Consider the following 18,470-nt stretch of genomic DNA (forward strand, 5'->3'; position numbering starts at 1 on the left):
TGGCCTCTGACCTATCTTCCGGAAAATGGTTTAGGCTTAGCTGGCTCGGTCCGCACTCTTGTCTGTATGGGAGTTTTGCTTCTATGTGGGACACAACGCCTAATGCGCGACCACAGGTACGGTAAGGAATTCGCAGAATTATACGGTCCGAATACTCTTGACTCCCGGCATACAGAGAAAAGCAAAACTCTGTTCTCTCTGGAGCGTCAACATGTGGGTTTTGTACGACCTTGGCGCTGGGGCACATTGATCAGAGCTGTCGAATGCACCAGACCCATGTTTGCCACTAGATAAAACATTCCAAAGTTTCACAAAGTGTTGCCTTGATATCACAAGTCGCACCGCTCGTTGTTGGACGTCAAAGGTTCCTATGCCTCAGTGTATCCTCTCTTATCATTTGTTGCGGTATCAATCGGTCCGTACATGGTCTGACTATACTCGTAACAGACTACCCTGGTTTAGTGTGTTACAGGTCAGGTATATAGTCGTCTTCTCCTAGCTAGATAGCATCTCAGCACAGTATTCCATCGTGTTCTACCGGCGGCCACCAGCTGCCACATCATTCGATACAATGACTCGAACCTGAGCACGCTTCTCAGACCGCTACGGATAGGCAACGTGCGCGACGGCTACAGAAGTCCGCCCTGTTTAGACCATGATGCTCGGCAACGATATATGGTGTACCTGGCGACTGGAAGATAGCGACCATATACCGCTTTCAGACTGTCCTCCAGCGTACTGTTCCGCGGGACAACCATTCAATCTTTGCACAACACCCTCATCGTCCGAAATGTGGAGTCATTCAGCCATGAATTCTACGAACGGAACTTCGACACCTAGCAGCAGATCTGACTTCGAGGTGCTCGATTTGCGCAGACCGCACTCTGGCCAAGTACGTACATTTCGTGTAGCTTCCATACTTTTACGTTGATGAATATGAGCTGATGCTCCACAGTCAAACACAGAAGATGTAGCCATTGTCGGCTTATCATGTCGTACTGCCGGCGGTAACAACACGCCCGAAAAGCTGTGGGATTTCCTTCTGCAGAAGAAGGACGCATCGGGCGAGGTCCCTGTGCAGCGATGGGAGCCCTGGCGGCAACGAGACCCACGAAACGCTAAGATTCTTGACAACATTATCCGCAAAGGATACTTCCTGGACAATCTTGAGGACTTCGACGCAGCCTTCTTTGGCATCTCGCCAAAGGAAGCTGAGCTCATGGATCCACACCAGCGCCTTAGCTTGGAACTTGCATGGGAAGCTTTAGAGAACGCTGGCATCGACCCGAAGAAGCTCACTGGAAGCGATACAGCTGTGTACATGGGAGTCGATTCTGATGACTATTCCCGCATGCTGATGGAAGACCTTCCAACCATCGAGGCTTGGAGTGGCATCGGTACCGCCTACCATGGCATTCCGAACAGGATCTCGTACCATCTGGACCTACGAGGTCCTAGCTCAGCAGTCGATGCGGCATGCGCAAGCTCACTTATCGCCATCCATCTCGCACGTCAAGCTATCGTATCTGGGGAAAGCACTGTTGCTATCTGCGGTGGGGTAAACGTTATCTGCGCACCAGGTCTGACGCACATGCTGCAAAAGGCAGGAGCATTGACCGCGGAAGGTATGTGCCGTTCTTTCGACGATGCTGCGTGCGGCTATGCACGTGGTGAGGGCGGTGCTGTCGTGGTCCTCAAGCGTCTCAGCGCTGCGATCCAGGACAATGACAACATCCTTGCCGTCATGAAGAGTTCCGCATCCGCTCAGGATGGCAAGACAAATGGCATCATGGCGCCAAACTCGAAGGCACAAGAGCTGGTTGCCCGACAAGCGCTGTTGCGGGCTGGCGATATCGACCCGCACACTATCGACTACGTCGAGGCACATGCGACCTCAACATCCCTCGGAGACCCTACGGAGATCAGCGCCATTGCTCAAGTTTATGGCACAGGTCGCTCGTCTAGCTCACCCTGCTACGTTGGATCCATCAAGCCTAACGTCGGACATCTTGAAGCTGCAGCTGGCGCTATTGGCTTCGTTAAAGCAGTGCTTAGTGTGCAGAAGGGTGTCATCGCTCCGCAGGCGCTACTGAAAAAGCTGAACACTAGGGTTGATTGGGCAAACAGTGGTTTGGAGGTTGTCAGAGAGCAAAAAGTATGGCCTGAGCGCGACGTGCGGAGGGCAGCTATATGTTGCTACGGCTATGGAGGCTCGGTCTGCCATGCTATCCTCGAGCAGGCACCGCCCAGATTGGACTACGATACTGTATCGAAGCAGAAGTCAGCCACTACGCTTGCTTTGTCAGCTATACAGGCGAAGCGCTTGCCCGCCATTGCAGCTTCTTTGGCACATTGGCTATCTGCCGATGGCTCATCCGAAAACCTGTACGATATTGCACGAACACTATCCCTACACCGTGCTACACATGACTATCGAGCTTCGTTCGTGGTGTCCGATCACGAAGAAGCTATTATAAGTCTAACCGAGTTCGCAAAGGGTAGACCAGACCAATGGACTGCGAACAATCGGGTACGCAACATCGCAGCTGAGACCGGAGCAGTGTGGGTCTTCTCAGGCCATGGTGCACAGTGGAAGGATATGGGCAAGGAGCTCTTGCATAATTCTGTCTTCCACTGTGCTCTCACGTCGCTAGACGACATTTTTCAGAGAGAAGCAGACTTCTCCGTCATCGAAGCATTACAAACAAGCGATTTGGGTGGTTCAGCCAGAATTCAGGTCCTTACATACGCTGTTCAAATCGGTCTCACAGCGCTACTTAGGTCACAAGGTATCTCGCCACAAGCCATCATTGGACATTCTGTGGGCGAGATCGCTGCTGCCGTTGCTGCTGGCTGCCTGACAGAGCAGGAAGGCGCAATCATCGTCTCCAGACGAGCGAAGCTTTACGCGCAGGTGCAAGGTCAAGGTGCAATGGCCTTGGCCACTTTGCCGTTTGAGAAGGTTGCACAGCAGCTTATTGGAAGGAGCGATATCGTGGCTGCTATCAGGTCTTCGCCATCGACATGCGTGGTCAGTGGTACTACGCAAGCTGTTGAGTGGTACGTGAAGCATCTTGAGAATGAGGGTGTCAAGCTTTGGAGAGTCCAGACAGACATTGGCTTTCACTCGCCGATGCTTGAGCAGCTCGTGTCCGCTTTGCAAGAGGGCTTGGGTCAAGACATCAACCCTCGACCCGCGGTCATACCGATTTATTCAACTTCAGCTTCCAATCCCCGGACCACATCCCTGCGCGACATTGAGTACTGGATGAAAAACATGGTAGATCCTGTTTGGCTTGTTGATGCAGTTGAAGCCGCTGTAGATGATGGTTTCCGTGTCTTCATGGAAGTATCCACTCATCCCATCGTTTCTCATTCAATCTCTGAGACTCTGTCCGCTCGCTCGATCGAAGACAGTGCGCATTTCGGCATCATGACCAAGGATACTTCCGCCGAGCGCAGCATCTTGAAGGCTATTTCTCAGCTCTATACGCTTGGTGCGCAAGTCGACTTCAGCGCTTTGCTAGGAGCAGGATCGTGGTCAACCAAGGTGCCCACCACACCTTGGGTACACAAGCCGTACTGGAAGACTGTCTTTATGGGTTCTTGTTCTGCAGGGCAGCAACATGATGTCGATACACATACTGTGCTTGGTGGTGTTGTCGAGATCGCTGGCAGTAGGACGAAGGTGTGGACTACAACATTGGATGACACGACGAAACCATACCCTTTGACGCATCCACTGGATGACACAGAGATCATTCCTGCTGCTGTCTACTGCAATACCTTCCGGCGAGCCACAGGCGCAACCATCCTTGACAATCTGGAGCTTCGCGTGCCAACGCTGATGACAACCGACAAGCGCGAGCTTCAGGTCGTCGTTGAGGGCGATGAGATCCGTTTGGCGTCCCGACTCGAGACGTCAGGCACTACTAAGGACGATGATGTGAAGCACGCGTGGATCGAGCACAGCGCAGCTCATTTCACGAAACCAGACATGACACCTTATCAACAAACCCTTTCAATCTCAGCCATCAGGACGAGAATAGGTACCAAGCTTTCGAACGGCTTTGCATGGAGCTACCTCCAGAGCATCGGCGTGTCTGGCATTGCATTCCCGTGGGCTGTGCTCGAGCACTTCGGCAACGGGAAGGAGATGCTTGTTAAGATGGATATGGACCCCAACACACAGACCTTGCCGTGGGATATGCAAAGCTGGGCACCCTTTCTCGATGCAGCAACTTCCGTCGGATCATCTATCTTCTTCAAAAGCGTCCGCATGCGCATAGTCAGCGAAATCGATCAGGTCCTCTTTCTTTCTCAGGAGCCGCCACCCAAGGTTGGCTACTTGTTCATCGAGAAGACTTCTGAAGCCGAGAACTTGAAGGCCGACATCAGCGTTCTCAGCGAAGATGGCGCACTGCTCACTAAGATCAATGGCATGAGGTTTTCTGATATCGAGGCGGTGGGTGACAAGAGTAAAGGCATAGATTCGCTAGTCCACAGGTTGGCATGGGTACCACCGACGTTCTCCGAGACGCCACTACTCATGAGCAATGTGGTTGTTGTGTCTAGGGAGAGTCAGATTCTAGACAACTATGTCAACACCTTGGAGATCATGAGCAAGAGAGTGGTTACAGTGCCTTCTTCTGACGATCTCAAGGGGTCTGACGCTATGAGCATCTTACAAGAGGAGGACACAGTCGTCATCTACTTGCCCGGCGCAGTCGAATATATCGAAGACGTCCCCAACAAAGCGCATGCTTTCACATGGGAGACCGCCAGCATCCTCTCAATTCTTGCAGGCATTCCTAGTGCGCCGAAGCTATTTGTCATCACCGACAGCGCGTACAAAGGCCACTCGCCCACCGGTCTTGCACAATGCCCACTCCACGGTTTCGCACGAGTTGCCGCGTCTGAGTATCCGGACGTGTGGGGCGGACTCATCGACAATGAAGGACCGGCATTCCCTCTTCTACCAGTAAGATATGTGAAAGGGCAGAGTGTAGTACGTGTTCAAGACGGTCTTCCTCGTGTTGCGCGTCTACGACCCTTCGCAAAGGATCAGCAACGGAGTGATCATAAGAAGAGTTTACTGCCACAACCACATGGGACGTACCTGGTCACAGGAGGCTTCGGTGATCTCGGTCTGGAAGTGCTTAAGTTTCTGGTCCAGAAAGGTGCTCGAAGAATCGTAGTCATATCCCGAAGCGGTCTGCCACCTCGCAAGGACTGGCTATCTGCCTCAGGCTCTATGGCAGCAGTCGTCCAGAAGATCGCTAATCTCGAGAGCTTGGGTGCAACCATCTACGCCCTACCACTCGACATAGGCTCCTCATCCACATCCACCGAGCTATCCGTCGCGCTCGACCGGCTGTCCCTCCCACCTGTCCTGGGTGTCGTCCACGCCGCCGGTATCTCGGGCTACGGCTATATCAAAGATAGCACGTCTACCTCGTACGTCGATGTCATGGGTCCCAAAGTCCAGGGCGCACTGAACCTACATAACGTCTTCCCTTCCGGCACCCTCGACTTCTTCGTCTTCTTCTCCTCCATCGGCCAGATCATCGGCACACCCGGCCAATCCGCCTACGCAGCCTCCAACGCCTTCCTCGACGGCCTAGCAACACAGCGCCGTTCGCAAGGCTGCAATTCTATCGCTATCCAGTGGACTGCTTGGCGTGCGCTGGGGCTGGCGAGTGATACTGCACTTGTAGATCTGGAGCTGCATAGCAAAGGTGTGACTGATATCACGGTTAAGGAAGGGTTCCAGGCGTGGATGCACCTCTCGGATATCGATACTGATCATGCTGTTGTGACGCGCACCCGCATTCTAGATGCTGATGAGACGTTGCCGTGCGAGCTTATTGCGGACATTGTGCAGCGGCGTGCTGCTCCTGCCGCGTCCACCAACCCTACGACCTCTGCATTGGCAACAACAACGAAGCCGAAGTCCGGCCCTAAGCTCAAGGCGCACCTCAACGCCGAGATCAAGGGCTGTTTATCGCATATTCTTCATTTGGATGTCAAGGAGATTGATGATCGAGCTGCGATTGCGGATCTAGGTATTGATTCGGTTATAACCGTTGCGTTGAGACAACAGCTGCGGAAGGCGATGGGGGTTACGGTGCCGCCGACGTTGACGTGGAACCATCCTACTGTGGGGCATTTGGTGGAGTGGTTTTATGGAAATTTAGAGGGTAAGAAGTGATGTGCAGGGGAGGATTTTAAGGTAGCTGTTTCTTCCCGCAATGAATTTGTAGAAGGTATCGTGAACTGGCGTTTGTAGAAAGGGTTTGGCGTACATAGATCTAGTGAGCGTAAAATTAGTCTTTCTTTCCCATTGTATAAGAACCTGTTCCACCGAAGCATTATCACCCGATATGTCATATCCGCCCGTCTAGTCCATACCCTCTGGCAGGAGTTCGGAATTCTCGCTGACGAGGTATACTCTGTTACCATTCTCACGAACGTGGCCGTCGCGAACTAATGTGTGTACTCTGAAAAGGGTTTCACCATAGTTAGTGCCGAGTCGGGATGCGATCTCCGCATAAGTGAGACCTCGTGAGGGATCGGGAATATCTCGAAGGCATCTGAGCACGGCGGTTGGCGTGACAAGTCCGACATGTGACAGCGGAACGATTCTGGGACCCATACTAGCCCCAGAAACTGGATCGAAAGCTTCAAGTTCTGGCATATCTTCGTCAGAGTCGTCGTCTTCCCAGTCATCCTCGTTCAATGCATCATCAGCCTCCATCTGGTTTAGGCTGTCGTCCATGCGCAGCTCGTTGCTTTCCTTGGCGAAGAACAGTCTCCGGCTGCCTCCTGGTGTGCCCTGTGACCCGATAAAACCACGATGTAGCATATCGAATATACCATCCACCAGCAGACTTTGGTCCATGTGACTGAATCTGGCAAAGATCTCGTCCTCGGTGAGTCCTTCGGAGATGTTTACGAGACCTCTCAGGTACCTCAATACTGTTATTCTGTGAATGCCCGCAGCACTGGGGTAAGGAACTGGAAACTCCGGTTCGCCACGCAGACGACTGTTACCGCCATCTCCGTCTTCCCAGTCGCCATGGTCTGTCTCTTCCTCAGCCATTATCTCTTCCATCATGTCTCTCCTGTCCAGATCTTTGCTTTTCTTGAGAAATTGCAGCCTGCAGCCTTCTCCAAAACCAGAAGGAGCCACGAGGTTACCGTCATTGCGCAATACTGTCACGGCATCCAAAACCCGTTGCTTATCCCAATCCAGTGTAACAGCAAGCTCGTCTACAGTCATTCCGTTCGGGATATTCCGAGATGCTCTGAGACCAGCTAGAACGCTGGTCTGATCTCTGATTCCCTGGCTGATGATGTGTTGTGGAGCTTCTGGAGGGCCACGCCGGCGACTGATACCGTCGTCTTCATCTTCCCAAGCATCTTCGTCAACTTCCTCGTCGTCAAGGTCGCTGTCTTCATTATCCAAGTGGTCGTCTTCATACAGGCCGGCCAAGTTTTCCCTCGTGTCCCGGAGCTGATCGTGCACTTCGGTCTCGATGCCACGATCTGTCGAGAGGTTCCACCACACTTCGTTAACATCTCCTGTGAAGTAGCTGGCACCAATTCCATTGCCAACATCGTCGCGACAGGTGAGAACCAGTTTTTTGAATTTTGAAAGTCGTCCTTGGATGATAGGCGACTCTGCCGGCCAGGTATCCGAATTGCTACTATCTTTTGCGATGACGAAGCCTTCTACCCAGTCCTCCACTGACTCATGCGGAAACAGCAGCTCCAGCTGCTCAAGGTTTGGTGGCAAGTCCTTCGGTTGGCAATACTCTTCTGTATTCCAGCCTGGTATTTGAGGATTAAAAATGAAGGGCTGTGGGATAATGAGCGACTTCAGAACTGTGAAGTCTTTCAACGATTTGGTGGGATATTGGCACATGTCAACCAACCAATCCAATTCTCCATCTTCCTCGGTAGTTTCGAGCGTTATCGACAAGGTTTCCAGAGTCTTCTGAACACTGCTTAGTTGCTCAAGGAAATAACCAGTGTTCAGCTCTGTTGCCAGATCGTCACCAATGTGGTAGCCATCGTTGATGAAGAGGATCTTGAGGTTTCTTAGCGCGCGACAAGCCAAAGCATCGAGAAGTTCGCTGAATTCGATCTCTGCCTTCTCCACAAGAGGTCGATCTGCGAACTGTATAGAGACGGTCAAAGCGAGATCTTTGACGTTCTCAGCACCTTGTAGACTGCCTGGACCATTCAGTCGAAGCACGGTACCGATGCTGACAGTTCGTAAATCCAAGCTTGTGAGTTTTTCAAATTCGATATCACACTTGAGCATCGACGTGTCACCGGTGACTAGGTGACTGATGTTCTTCCACCCGTGTACGATCGTTTCCGGTGGAGCTGTACCGCCCCACAAGCCAGAGATGCACTCACTCGACGGCGGGCCACGATGGTGATCCTTGATCCAGAAGTCGAGGTCGGTCAGATTAGGGAGTAATGCCAGTAACAGACCTCCAAAGGCCGACTCAACGGAGTTGTTGATTGACCGCCACCAAGGGTGTGTTGATTGGTAGCCTAGCTCTTCCACTTGCAGAATACATCGATTGCGAAACCCCAGGATTTCGAAACCGTGTTCCGCATACAGATTATCAACACGTTTGCGCACTGCTCGAAAGCGCAGTGTCTTTACTTTGGTGGCGAGGTCAGGTCGATCCAACAGTGTACGGAGTAGCTTGACTACTGCATTCACTTTGGGATGACAACCACAAGAAATGGCAAGCTTTGCTGTCGTGTGAAGAGCTTCCTGGGCTATGGGTCGCAGCTTTCTGGATGTAAGACATAGGTTTTTGAGATGCCTGGGCGTTGTTGAGTCAGGTAGATAGAGTGCGACTTGAAGCAGTAGCTCTTCCGGAAGCTGGTCCAGAGGCATGACGATGGTCTAGATCAGCCCTGCGCCTGAGAAGTCATCGACAAGAGCTTCCTGAAGTTGGCTCGAGATGGTTGTACGGTTACGAGAGTCTGGTCGAGGTGGGTCGACGCAATGGCGCTTGGGACTTCGCGTGTTCACCGAGTGAGACAAATGGAAGGCAACGCCAAGAAATGACGTAACCCACACGACAACACGTGTTGACGTGCCTGCAAACACACACAGTAACAAACACGACGTCACGAACTTTGCGACCAACATCCAGCATCAGATATCTCGGACGATCTGGAACCGCTGCTTATCTGATGTGGGACACCTTGGCGCCGCCTTATTCCGATAGCCAAATCCGTAAATCCGATCCCAACGTGTGTGGGACAAATGGGACGAAGGAAAGCCCCACATGTGGATGCCGAACTCGAAGCCGCAGGTTGGTTCATGTCGCCATTCCACGCTCACGTAACGATGATTCGGAAATACAATTCTCTGATAATCGTTGACAAAGCCCCATCTCCTCCACAACGAATAATATGGCCATAGCACTGCAAGCAAAATTCAACGACCGTTGGTGGCAGTCCCTTGAGACACGACTGAAGTGTCAAATCTGCAAGAGAAGGAACTCCTTGACGCTGCGCAAGACAGGGTTACAACCACACAACCGCCATGAATGATAAAAATGGCTCTTTGGAGCCGAAGGAGGAGATGTCACAATCGCCATCGTCATTCAGTTCATCGACCTCAGGACTGTCTCGCCACCCTACGCACACGTCTACACGACCTCCTAAAAATGAAGGCGATCTTGAGCTGGCACGAACCAAGTCTATTGCGCAGACGATGTCACCGTTGCGCGAGTTTCTATTCGTTGCGTTGCTGTGTTCAGCACAATTCGTGACGCAGGCCGGACTGGTGAACACGCTGAACATCCTGCACATTATCGGCGACGACCTCGGCATCACCGACCCTGGCGTTCTGTCATGGCTCATTGCCGGCTACTCGCTGACAGTTGGCACTTTCATTCTCCTGTCAGGCCGCTGCGGTGACCTATTCGGATACAAGACCATGGTCATTGTAGGGTTTGGTTGGTTTGCGATATGGAACGTTGTGGCTGGGTGCAGCGTGTACGCGCCTGGAAACGGCGGACAGGTTCTCTTTATCTTCGCAAGAGTCCTAAGCGGCATTGGGCCAGCTATCTTATTGCCAAATGCGCTGGGCCTCCTTGGCGCAACTTATGACGAAGGGAGGAGGAAAGATATGGTGTTCTCCCTCTTTGGCGCTTGCGCACCAAGTATGTATCGACTGAAAGCTTTGATGATGCGATTTGTTGACTGCTTCTAGGTGGCGCTGTTGTGGGTGGTACGTTTGCTGGGCTCTGGTCGCTTCTCTGGTGGCCTTGGACGTTCTGGACATTTGGCATTGCTCTAGCCTGTCTTGGTGGCCTTTCATACTTCATCTTGCCAGCCGTTCCGCTCAAGGAAGAAGATCAAGGTCTCACTTTCGCACAGAGGATAGGCGAGCTCGACTTGCTCGGTGCGACTGTAGGAATCACGGCCATGATCTTGTTCAACTTTGCCTGGAACCAGGCGCCTGGCTTTGGCTGGGAGCAGCCTTACATCTACGTTCTACTCATCGTGGGAATCTTGCTTTTCCCTGTGTTCTTCTGGGTTGAGCTCAAGGTGTCGAAACACCCGCTGATCCCATTCGATGCTCTGAGCACAGACGTAACGTTTGTGATGATCTGCGAGATGTGTGGCTGGGCAGCCTTCGGTACGTTTCCAAATGCTGTAAGTTAAGTGTACCTACTGATGATGATCAGGCATCTTCATTTACTACTTTATCCAAATCCTCCAGCAGCTGCGAGGAACCTCGCCACTTCTCACGATGGCCCAGCTATGCCCAGTCACCATCTCTGGCTTTATCGCCGCGATTACCACCGGCCACGTCATCTCGCGCATTGGCCCCGGCTGGGTGATGCTCATCTCTATGTGCGCATTCACGGTCGGTAGCATCCTCGTTGCAACGATGCCTCCTCACCAGGTCTACTGGGCGCAATCCTTCGTCGTCACACTCATCATCCCGTGGGGCATGGACATGAGCTTCCCCGCTGGTACACTCATCATGAGTAATGCTGTCGAAAAGCGACATCAGGGCATGGCAGCAAGCTTGGTTAATACCGTAGTTAACTACAGCATCAGCATTGGAGTTGGTATTGCAGGCACGGTCGAGACGCATATCAACCACGGTGGACTCACCGAAGAAGATGAGCTTAGAGGGTACCGCGGAGCGATGTATCTGGGTATCGGTTTGGGCACAATGGGAGTCATTACCAGCGTACTTTTCTTGCTGAAATTGCGGGTGCGCGAGAAGCGCATGACAAACCGGTCGTGATAGGGCATGACTTGTGGATGTCACCAACGTCTAGACAGCAAGCAACACATATCTGAACCTCAGCCGCTGCTCTCACTGCAGCCAGTCAAATCATTGAAGGTTCTGCACGTCAGTTGGAACTTTATCCGTGTGACCACCTTAACGTCGAACACTCAGCAGCAAACTTTTTCCCTGTCTTCGAGCAACAAAGCTCAAATGTGTGCCACCCAGGATTCTATCCTTTCCACTCACGAGAGCTCTCGATGACGAAGTACACCGCTACAGCGGCAGAGGACGCCTTCGACCTACAGATGCATGACCGAATGCAAGCTTGTTACCGAGAGTATGTACTCCACAGTCTTTTGACTTCATTACCCTAGGCAGGGGCATTGAAATCTGGGCAAAGTATGGTTTTCAGCATAGAGAGTACACGATACACGACACCACTAGCCTCAGGTGTAGGATTCACCATGTCTGAGAGGCATTCTCGAACGACAAAGAAGTTTAGTGAATCTGTCTAGGCATGTTCCGTTGGCACACTTGTTTCGACCGAACAAGACGTTACTATGCAAGTCAGGTATGATAGAGCGCTTCGATGGCCACAACACTTGACGGATCGAGAAGGCTTAGGCGACCCTTGTCACCCTCAGTCGCTTCCTCTCATTCGGCTGCATGTACTGCGTATCGCCACGTTCAACAAGGTCACAGGCCGCCACAACTTTACGGTACCTAACTTCAACGATCTGGGTCTGGCATTGCGCGGATATCTTTCCTCTCTGTCTTTGAATACAAACCGCGCGACATCGAACAATTCAGCTTTCCGTTCAAACATACCCAGATCACAGGACTCCGAGCTGCAAACGGCAAACGCAAGGAGCGGGACGCAGCCCTCACAAGGGGAAAACGCTGGCTCAGGTGCTAGAGTTTCAGGACTTCCATCTGTAATGCACGAGAACAACGACGCTCAGCCGCACTCAACACGACAGCCTGACAACTGCGTGTTCGTTGCCATGGCCGAAAACCCTTCTATGGAATAATGTCACGGTTTGGGGTGCTCCTGCCTGTCGTACCTCACCTCCATGAGAGTGACTGCCACGTCACACTAGCGTTGTTTACAGCTACTCACCTATATATACTGTTCGTAGCTTCACTCAATACAACCTCAGTACAATCTTCAACTTCTTCCTTTGCGTACAGTTTTTCCCTGAACTCTGACAAATAACCACCGCTTCAAAGCCTTCTGGTCAACAACACCAGACCGTTGATCGCGATGAGGGTCATAAGATTGCCACGGAAGAATCGCAATTTGGCGGCGAAGATGTCACCATGGAGGAAGTCGACTTAGTCGATGTTGATCAACCCTCATCCAACGATGAACTGTCGATAGACGACGAGTCTCACATGGAACTCAAATCGAATATGTGGCGGCGTAGGCCGCTGTAGTAACTGATAGCTACGTTGAACGACAACGTGGGACTATCGAGTTGATGGAATACTACGCTGAGTTGCTATCCAGCCCGGAGAAGGCGACTATATACCTGACCTGTAACATACTAGACTAGGGTAGTCTGCTACCGGCATAGTCTGTGACGGTTTATGGAGTATGGAGGTCATGTGTGCCACGTGTGTTGGTGCTCTTGCTCTTTCCAACAAGCACCTCCTGCTCTTGACCGCACGGGATACATACGTCATGTAAACAGACCCCGCTGGGGGTCGAGAGGGACAGAACACTGAACAACAACACAACAGAATATACTGATTTTACTGCTTCGCGCGGTTACCCCTGACTTACTGCCCTGCGCGGTTACACCTTCACTTATTGCATTTATTGCAACATAGTCAGACCTTGTACGGACCGATTGACCCCGCAACAAACATTGAGGACGAACTTAATCGCATTGATGCCGCTGCAGTGGACACCAAGGAGAAGTATTACAGATATCGGGAGGACAAGAAGCACAGTATTGACGTGGACATGAGGGAGCGTCACGAAGCAGAGATCAAGGCTATGATGGAGGATTTGAACAAGAAGCACAAGGCCGAGGAATGTAAGGAGAAAAGCGAATACCGTGCACCAGTTACCGAATATGACGTGCACATGGATGCTATCAACAAGCAGTGCGAGACTGCCCTTCAACGCAAAAATGTAGCAGCGCAAGACTTCAAGGCTAGGAGGGATATTCTATCGCGTGAGGAGCTTCTGGAATACTTCGTCAAATGCGCAGACGTGGAGTGAGCGCAGAAGCGCAGGAAGACCCAACATGCAAGCGCTGAGGAGCACAGAGAGTAGGACCTGCGATGGGATGCCACGAGCAGCATGTGCTCACTTCATCTGTCTTGGGGCGTTTAATTGATGCGCATCGTTGACATCATGTAACCTCCGTATCTTGAACACTGTGATACCGGCGAGCGACTTGAGTTATCAGCTATGTAAAAATCATGCAATTTGTTCCTGCAATGCACGAACTGGTCATTGGGTGTCAACGTCACTTCCTTCACTTCACCGATTCGCGCTTTCCTCTGATCGCGCACCGGCCCGCACTAGCGCGGCGCACTCGAAAACATTCATCACAGCCCAAAGCACTCCGTCACTCTTCACACCACTGACTACTTCCAGCCTCACCCAAAATGGCTGCATTGCCGTCACCACAGTCACGTTCGTCGCGACCTTCAATGCCAGTCGCGCCCATGCAGTCACTGAGCCAAGCGGACGCCACAATCAAGGAACTAAGGTCGCACATGGGCGACGACGTCGGACTGTTGTCGTACTTGCCTGATGAGAAAGTTCGAACAGCGCCCTTCGACAACAAAGCTGAAACTGGAGGCCACCCTCTATCAACACGTATCCTGTTCGGCAAAATTAAGCAAGAGCAATCGAACCATAAGGGAGTTTGGGCTTTACTTCACAAAAAACCCGGCAGTAGCAGACCTCTAGAGTGCCGATTGAAGATCTTTTCCCAGCTAGGAGAGCTCGAAGAACCGATTACGCTGGAAGAGGCGATAGAGCAAGCATCACCAACTGCGGCGTTTGCTTGCCTCGAGGCGCAGCACGGCCGATTTGATCGAGCGCACCTCAGCGCAGTACTGAGGTACTACTTCATCCTGCAGAAGCTTCAGCTGACGTCCCCGTGGCCTGTTAGCGACATCTTCATCTCTGAGCTGAAGTCGGCCTGCAAGGTTGCGAAGGCGAACGCGGAGAAAAATGTGCTGCAATCCACGGGCACGGAGGCTGTCACGGTTGTCAGAACTCAGATTCCAAACAGCATAGCGCCGTTAAAGTCGCCAAAGTCAACTTTACCACAAGCCAAGGTAGGTTCACTGTACACCGAAGCATTCCATAGCTGACCCAACAGCCAGGTGAGATGTATACGGGCAGCCACAAGGCAATCAAAGGCTTCCACCCAGCCAGCGCGTTACCCAGGAACGATAAACAACAGATCAATGCTGTCGCCAAAAGCAAATCTGTCAGAGTAACGGCTCAGGCTAACCTCCAGCACCAGGGCGTTGAAGACACGAAGCCAATACTTGCGGAGCTGCTCTTCGGGAAAGCTGCAGAGGTCAGTTTGCTGCCACAGACAGGCTCTAGAGGCACCACTGCGAAAGCTACTTTGTCCTCGCGAGGACCAACTCCCTCACTCATAGATAAAAACATAACAGTCAGCCCGGAGGTATTCATTACATCATACTGTTAGAATCTGAACGAGAACGAAGCCAGGGAAAAGAGGTTGACAAAGAATACGGAGAGGCAAACTGCTCTTAGAATAGAACTGGAGGAACTTGAAGAGGAGACCGAGATGCTCAAGACCACCCTGCGCCAGTCAAAGGCTGAGCGCAAGCGTCTGCGTACATCATTGTCTGCCAGAGACCTTGCATTCTTGCAGCTGGGGCAAGATCTTGCGCATGGAGGAGCGAAGCGAATGCGTTTCGACGATTCGAGCGAGGAATAGCTGTCTATGTTGTACATCGCGAATCCATAATCATGTCACAAATACCTCTAACAAGGCGATAGAAGGCCTGAGTAGTCCAAATCAAGACTTAACCTCACTTTTTCGACACGTAACGAGCGCGTGTGCACGTGACGATACCTTCACCAAGGTGAGTGTAATTCTGGCAAGCCAAGTTTGCAGTTTCGGTGCGCTTCTGAATGAGATCCCAATATATGAATATTTGGCCCAATCGAGGTATCCTCCAAAGGTCGAGCGAGAGGAATGGGTTCCTGCGGAGTAAACGCTCGCTTCGTCGTTTGTTTGTCGCGCCTTCTCTTTTGGTTGATGTGCAGCAAGCCAAAACCAAAACCTCTGAACACCACAACAACACCACCAACTCCCATGTCCAACCAACGTGGCCCTCGGTTGTCACGCAGGGACCGACAAGAAGCCTCCCTCGACAGATTACGGCGGGATGTCCAGAATCAAGGATTACTGGACGCGCTAGACTCGTTCCCAGCACCTGAATCGTTCACCTTCCAACACACGCGAAAGTCCGGCCACGACACCATCATGCTATGCCTTGGAACCCGAGCAAATACAGGTAGCTCAACGTGTGAAGCATGGGCACGCATCGTCACGGCTGAAAGAAAGGATCTCAATCCGCCCGTCGTCTTCTACTGCCAGGAACTTTCAGAAGATGGAACACGAACTTTCCAGTATCCCCGGTCAGCTTCCTCGCTCCTACGCAAAGCCGCAGGTCTGCAGCCACCGTTCTGCTTCCTACAACACGACCCTTTCGATGAAGCAACAGGTGTGCGGGATATGCTTTGTGCAGTCATCCTCTACCAAGCATTGGTGACGGGCGTTGAGACCTGCGCTTTGCAGTGGGCACAATTTGGTGACAGCCTGAGTCAGGCGCTCCGGTACATCGACTCGCGCGACGCGTACCATCAATGGCGGCATGAGCAGAAGATTGCTGCAATCAGGCGCCCAGCATCCAACGAAGCAAGCAAGCAACATACCCAGAAAGAGGCTGAGAAAGAGACTGATGAGGTTCGAACCGATGAATTTGCTGCGGAGGAGCTGCGCACAGTCAGCGCTACGAGTAGAGACGAATACACTGGCGGCGTAGTACGGCCCAGTGGAAGCCGCATCGTTGTCAAGCCAAACACCTCTCTTTCAAAGTTGAAGGAACAACTTGGCGATGCTAAGTTCCAGAATCTCGACAATCTACCGTCCAGACCTATGACCATTTCGCCGCACAGTCTTGGTGAACCCTACTTCCCTTTCCGGATGCTAGTTGGCACTCACAGCTACGAAGATGGCGAACCTGCCGAGGTTTATGTCTATCTTACTCATGACGGACCTAGGAACGCTGCCATGAGGTTTCTGAGCCATGATACCGCAGGCGAAGAGGTGTCTTGGACGATCGATGAGCTCCAAGACATCACTTTGTTTGAGCCTTTCGAGTATCTCAACAATCTGAAGCTGAAGTCGAATGGGACGAGGCCAGGCATTTCTGCGCGCGCAGCGAAGATTCGGAGTGTGATATCATACTACTTCTTCCTGGCCGAGAACGAAGGTCTGATTGGAGACCCCCGGGTGACGATAGGCGAGGCGTTCGGCAAGCGACTGTGCGCTGCATGCAAAGAGCTACAGGAAGTAGACTTTTACAATAACGACAACGGCGGCAGCGACGAAAGTGAAGACAACCATAACGATGACACCAATATCGAAATCCCCGTTCACAAGCTCACAGAGCCCGTGTATGAGGCCGAAGAGGCAAACACAGAACTTGCTCGACAGGAGGAAAGCGACAATGAGCTAACACGAATCGTGAGATTGAGGATACAGCCTGAGACCTTGAAGGACATCATCAGGAGCGGGCCGATCAAGTACAGGGGAGCTATACCGGATGGGGAGACTGCACAGGAACAGGGTCAAACTAGATTTGACAAGCTACCTCTGGAAGAAACACCGGGCGAAGATGTACCCACACTTCAACTCGGGATGCGTCCTTCGCCTCAAGTCACTTACGAAGCTTCTCAATCTCTGATGAATAACCTCTCCAATCAGGTCGATACGCTTATTGATGTCGTTGAGGCGGAAACATCCCGTAAGAATGGCCCTCACAAGGAGCGGGCACACACCCCGAACAAAACAGCGGGCTCAGACATTGATGGAGACCAACGCTGCCACGACGTCAGCTCAATTCTCCATGATGCTATTTCGCACGAGGAGAGTGAGCTTGAGAAGCTCCAGCAGATATGGGCGGCTTTCCAAGATTTCCGCAACGATATGAGGGCTGCTGGCATGACGGCAGACAATAACAACCTAGAACTCTGGGGGCTGAATCAACCGGGCATGTGGCAAGATCCACCAGAGTATACCAATGAGGTAAACAGGATTCGTAATCGATTAAAGGCGCTTGGCAAGCAGAGGAAGCTGCTGAATCCTGATGAATTTGATGCGACTTCCGCGGCCGACACAACCGCTACAGAAGAAGAGGGAGCTATCGCACGCATGAGCAGCGTACACGCAACAGCAATTGGCACCACGTCAGAATTTCAGGAGACATTGGCAATCGACGGTGTGGGTGCTGGTACTGAGACGAAAGACCCACGTCCATCAGCAGATAAGCCGACCCAGGATCCACACACGATTCTTTCTGAGATCGAGAGTGAAGACGAATCTATTCCAATGGATATTTGCTCGGAACCATCACCAGCACGGAGCCGCTCCCGTACTCCATGGATCTCGATGTACAAAAGTCGGGCGAATTCAATATCCGACGATGCGCTCATGAGCGGACTTGACGCTAGTCTTCTTGTGGCGAAAGTCTTGGACAACAAGCCTTCCACGCCCGAAGGCAGCGCAGAACGAGATTTGAAGGCTCAAACAGCAGCTGACGATGCAACAGAAGCTCTACCGGAAGCATTTGAGAATACCGAATTGTCTAGTGACGACGAAGTTGACAAATTGGCGCTGCTAGCCTCAAGGAACGTGGTGGAGCGAACGCCGGAAGCCAGAAATCGACCTGTTGATTTGACACAGCTGTCGTCTAGTCCGCGAGGGAAAAAGAGGAAGTCAGGACCCTCCCATGTACCCGACAGCGATGACGACGACATAATCGAAGAAAAGGACGGTAGAGACTGGCTTCGGAAATCTTTAAATCGACGGAGATAGGATATTCCTGCATGCAGCTTGCCGCGTGTGCCGCTCTTGCCTTTCGTTTTGCCACGCATAGCATTTGATATCTA

General features: G+C 52.0%; 5 protein-coding genes across 5 annotated transcripts; 4 read left to right on the forward strand and 1 right to left on the reverse strand.

Annotated features, from left to right (window-relative positions):
- Nucleotides 1-808: 808 nt before the first annotated feature.
- BU25DRAFT_493947 (ketoacyl-synt-domain-containing protein) lies at nt 809-6,211 on the forward strand (the record flags this gene model as incomplete). Its single annotated transcript, XM_033711745.1, has 2 exons — nt 809-892; nt 956-6,211. 2 exons carry the CDS (start codon nt 809-811, stop codon nt 6,209-6,211), a joined length of 5,340 nt encoding a protein of 1,779 aa, XP_033558248.1.
- Nucleotides 6,212-7,402: 1,191 nt separating this feature from the next.
- On the reverse strand, nt 7,403-8,911 carry BU25DRAFT_305127 (uncharacterized protein; the record flags this gene model as incomplete). The annotated part of the gene is made up of 1 exon (XM_033702051.1): nt 7,403-8,911. A coding segment is annotated over one exon (1,509 nt), but the record flags the coding sequence as incomplete, so codon positions are not given.
- A 249-nt stretch (nt 8,912-9,160) lies between these two features.
- Nucleotides 9,161-11,367, forward strand: BU25DRAFT_413933 (uncharacterized protein). Its single transcript, XM_033707161.1, has 3 exons — nt 9,161-10,202; nt 10,253-10,681; nt 10,731-11,367. Exons 1-3 carry the CDS (start codon nt 9,581-9,583, stop codon nt 11,300-11,302), a joined length of 1,623 nt encoding a protein of 540 aa, XP_033558250.1. The 5' UTR covers nt 9,161-9,580; the 3' UTR covers nt 11,303-11,367.
- A 2,542-nt stretch (nt 11,368-13,909) lies between these two features.
- Nucleotides 13,910-15,228, forward strand: BU25DRAFT_461551 (uncharacterized protein; the record flags this gene model as incomplete). The annotated part of the gene is made up of 3 exons (XM_033710453.1): nt 13,910-14,590; nt 14,635-14,838; nt 14,974-15,228. 3 exons carry the CDS (start codon nt 13,910-13,912, stop codon nt 15,226-15,228), a joined length of 1,140 nt encoding a protein of 379 aa, XP_033558251.1.
- Nucleotides 15,229-15,609: 381 nt separating this feature from the next.
- Nucleotides 15,610-18,396, forward strand: BU25DRAFT_493950 (uncharacterized protein; the record flags this gene model as incomplete). Its single annotated transcript, XM_033711746.1, has 1 exon — nt 15,610-18,396. The coding sequence occupies one exon, from the start codon at nt 15,610-15,612 to the stop codon at nt 18,394-18,396; it is 2,787 nt and encodes a 928-aa protein (XP_033558252.1).
- Between the last annotated feature and the right edge of the window lie 74 nt (nt 18,397-18,470).

This window comes from Macroventuria anomochaeta (assembly GCF_010093625.1).
Source record: "Macroventuria anomochaeta strain CBS 525.71 unplaced genomic scaffold BU25scaffold_33, whole genome shotgun sequence".
Lineage (NCBI taxonomy): Eukaryota > Fungi > Ascomycota > Dothideomycetes > Pleosporales > Didymellaceae > Macroventuria > Macroventuria anomochaeta.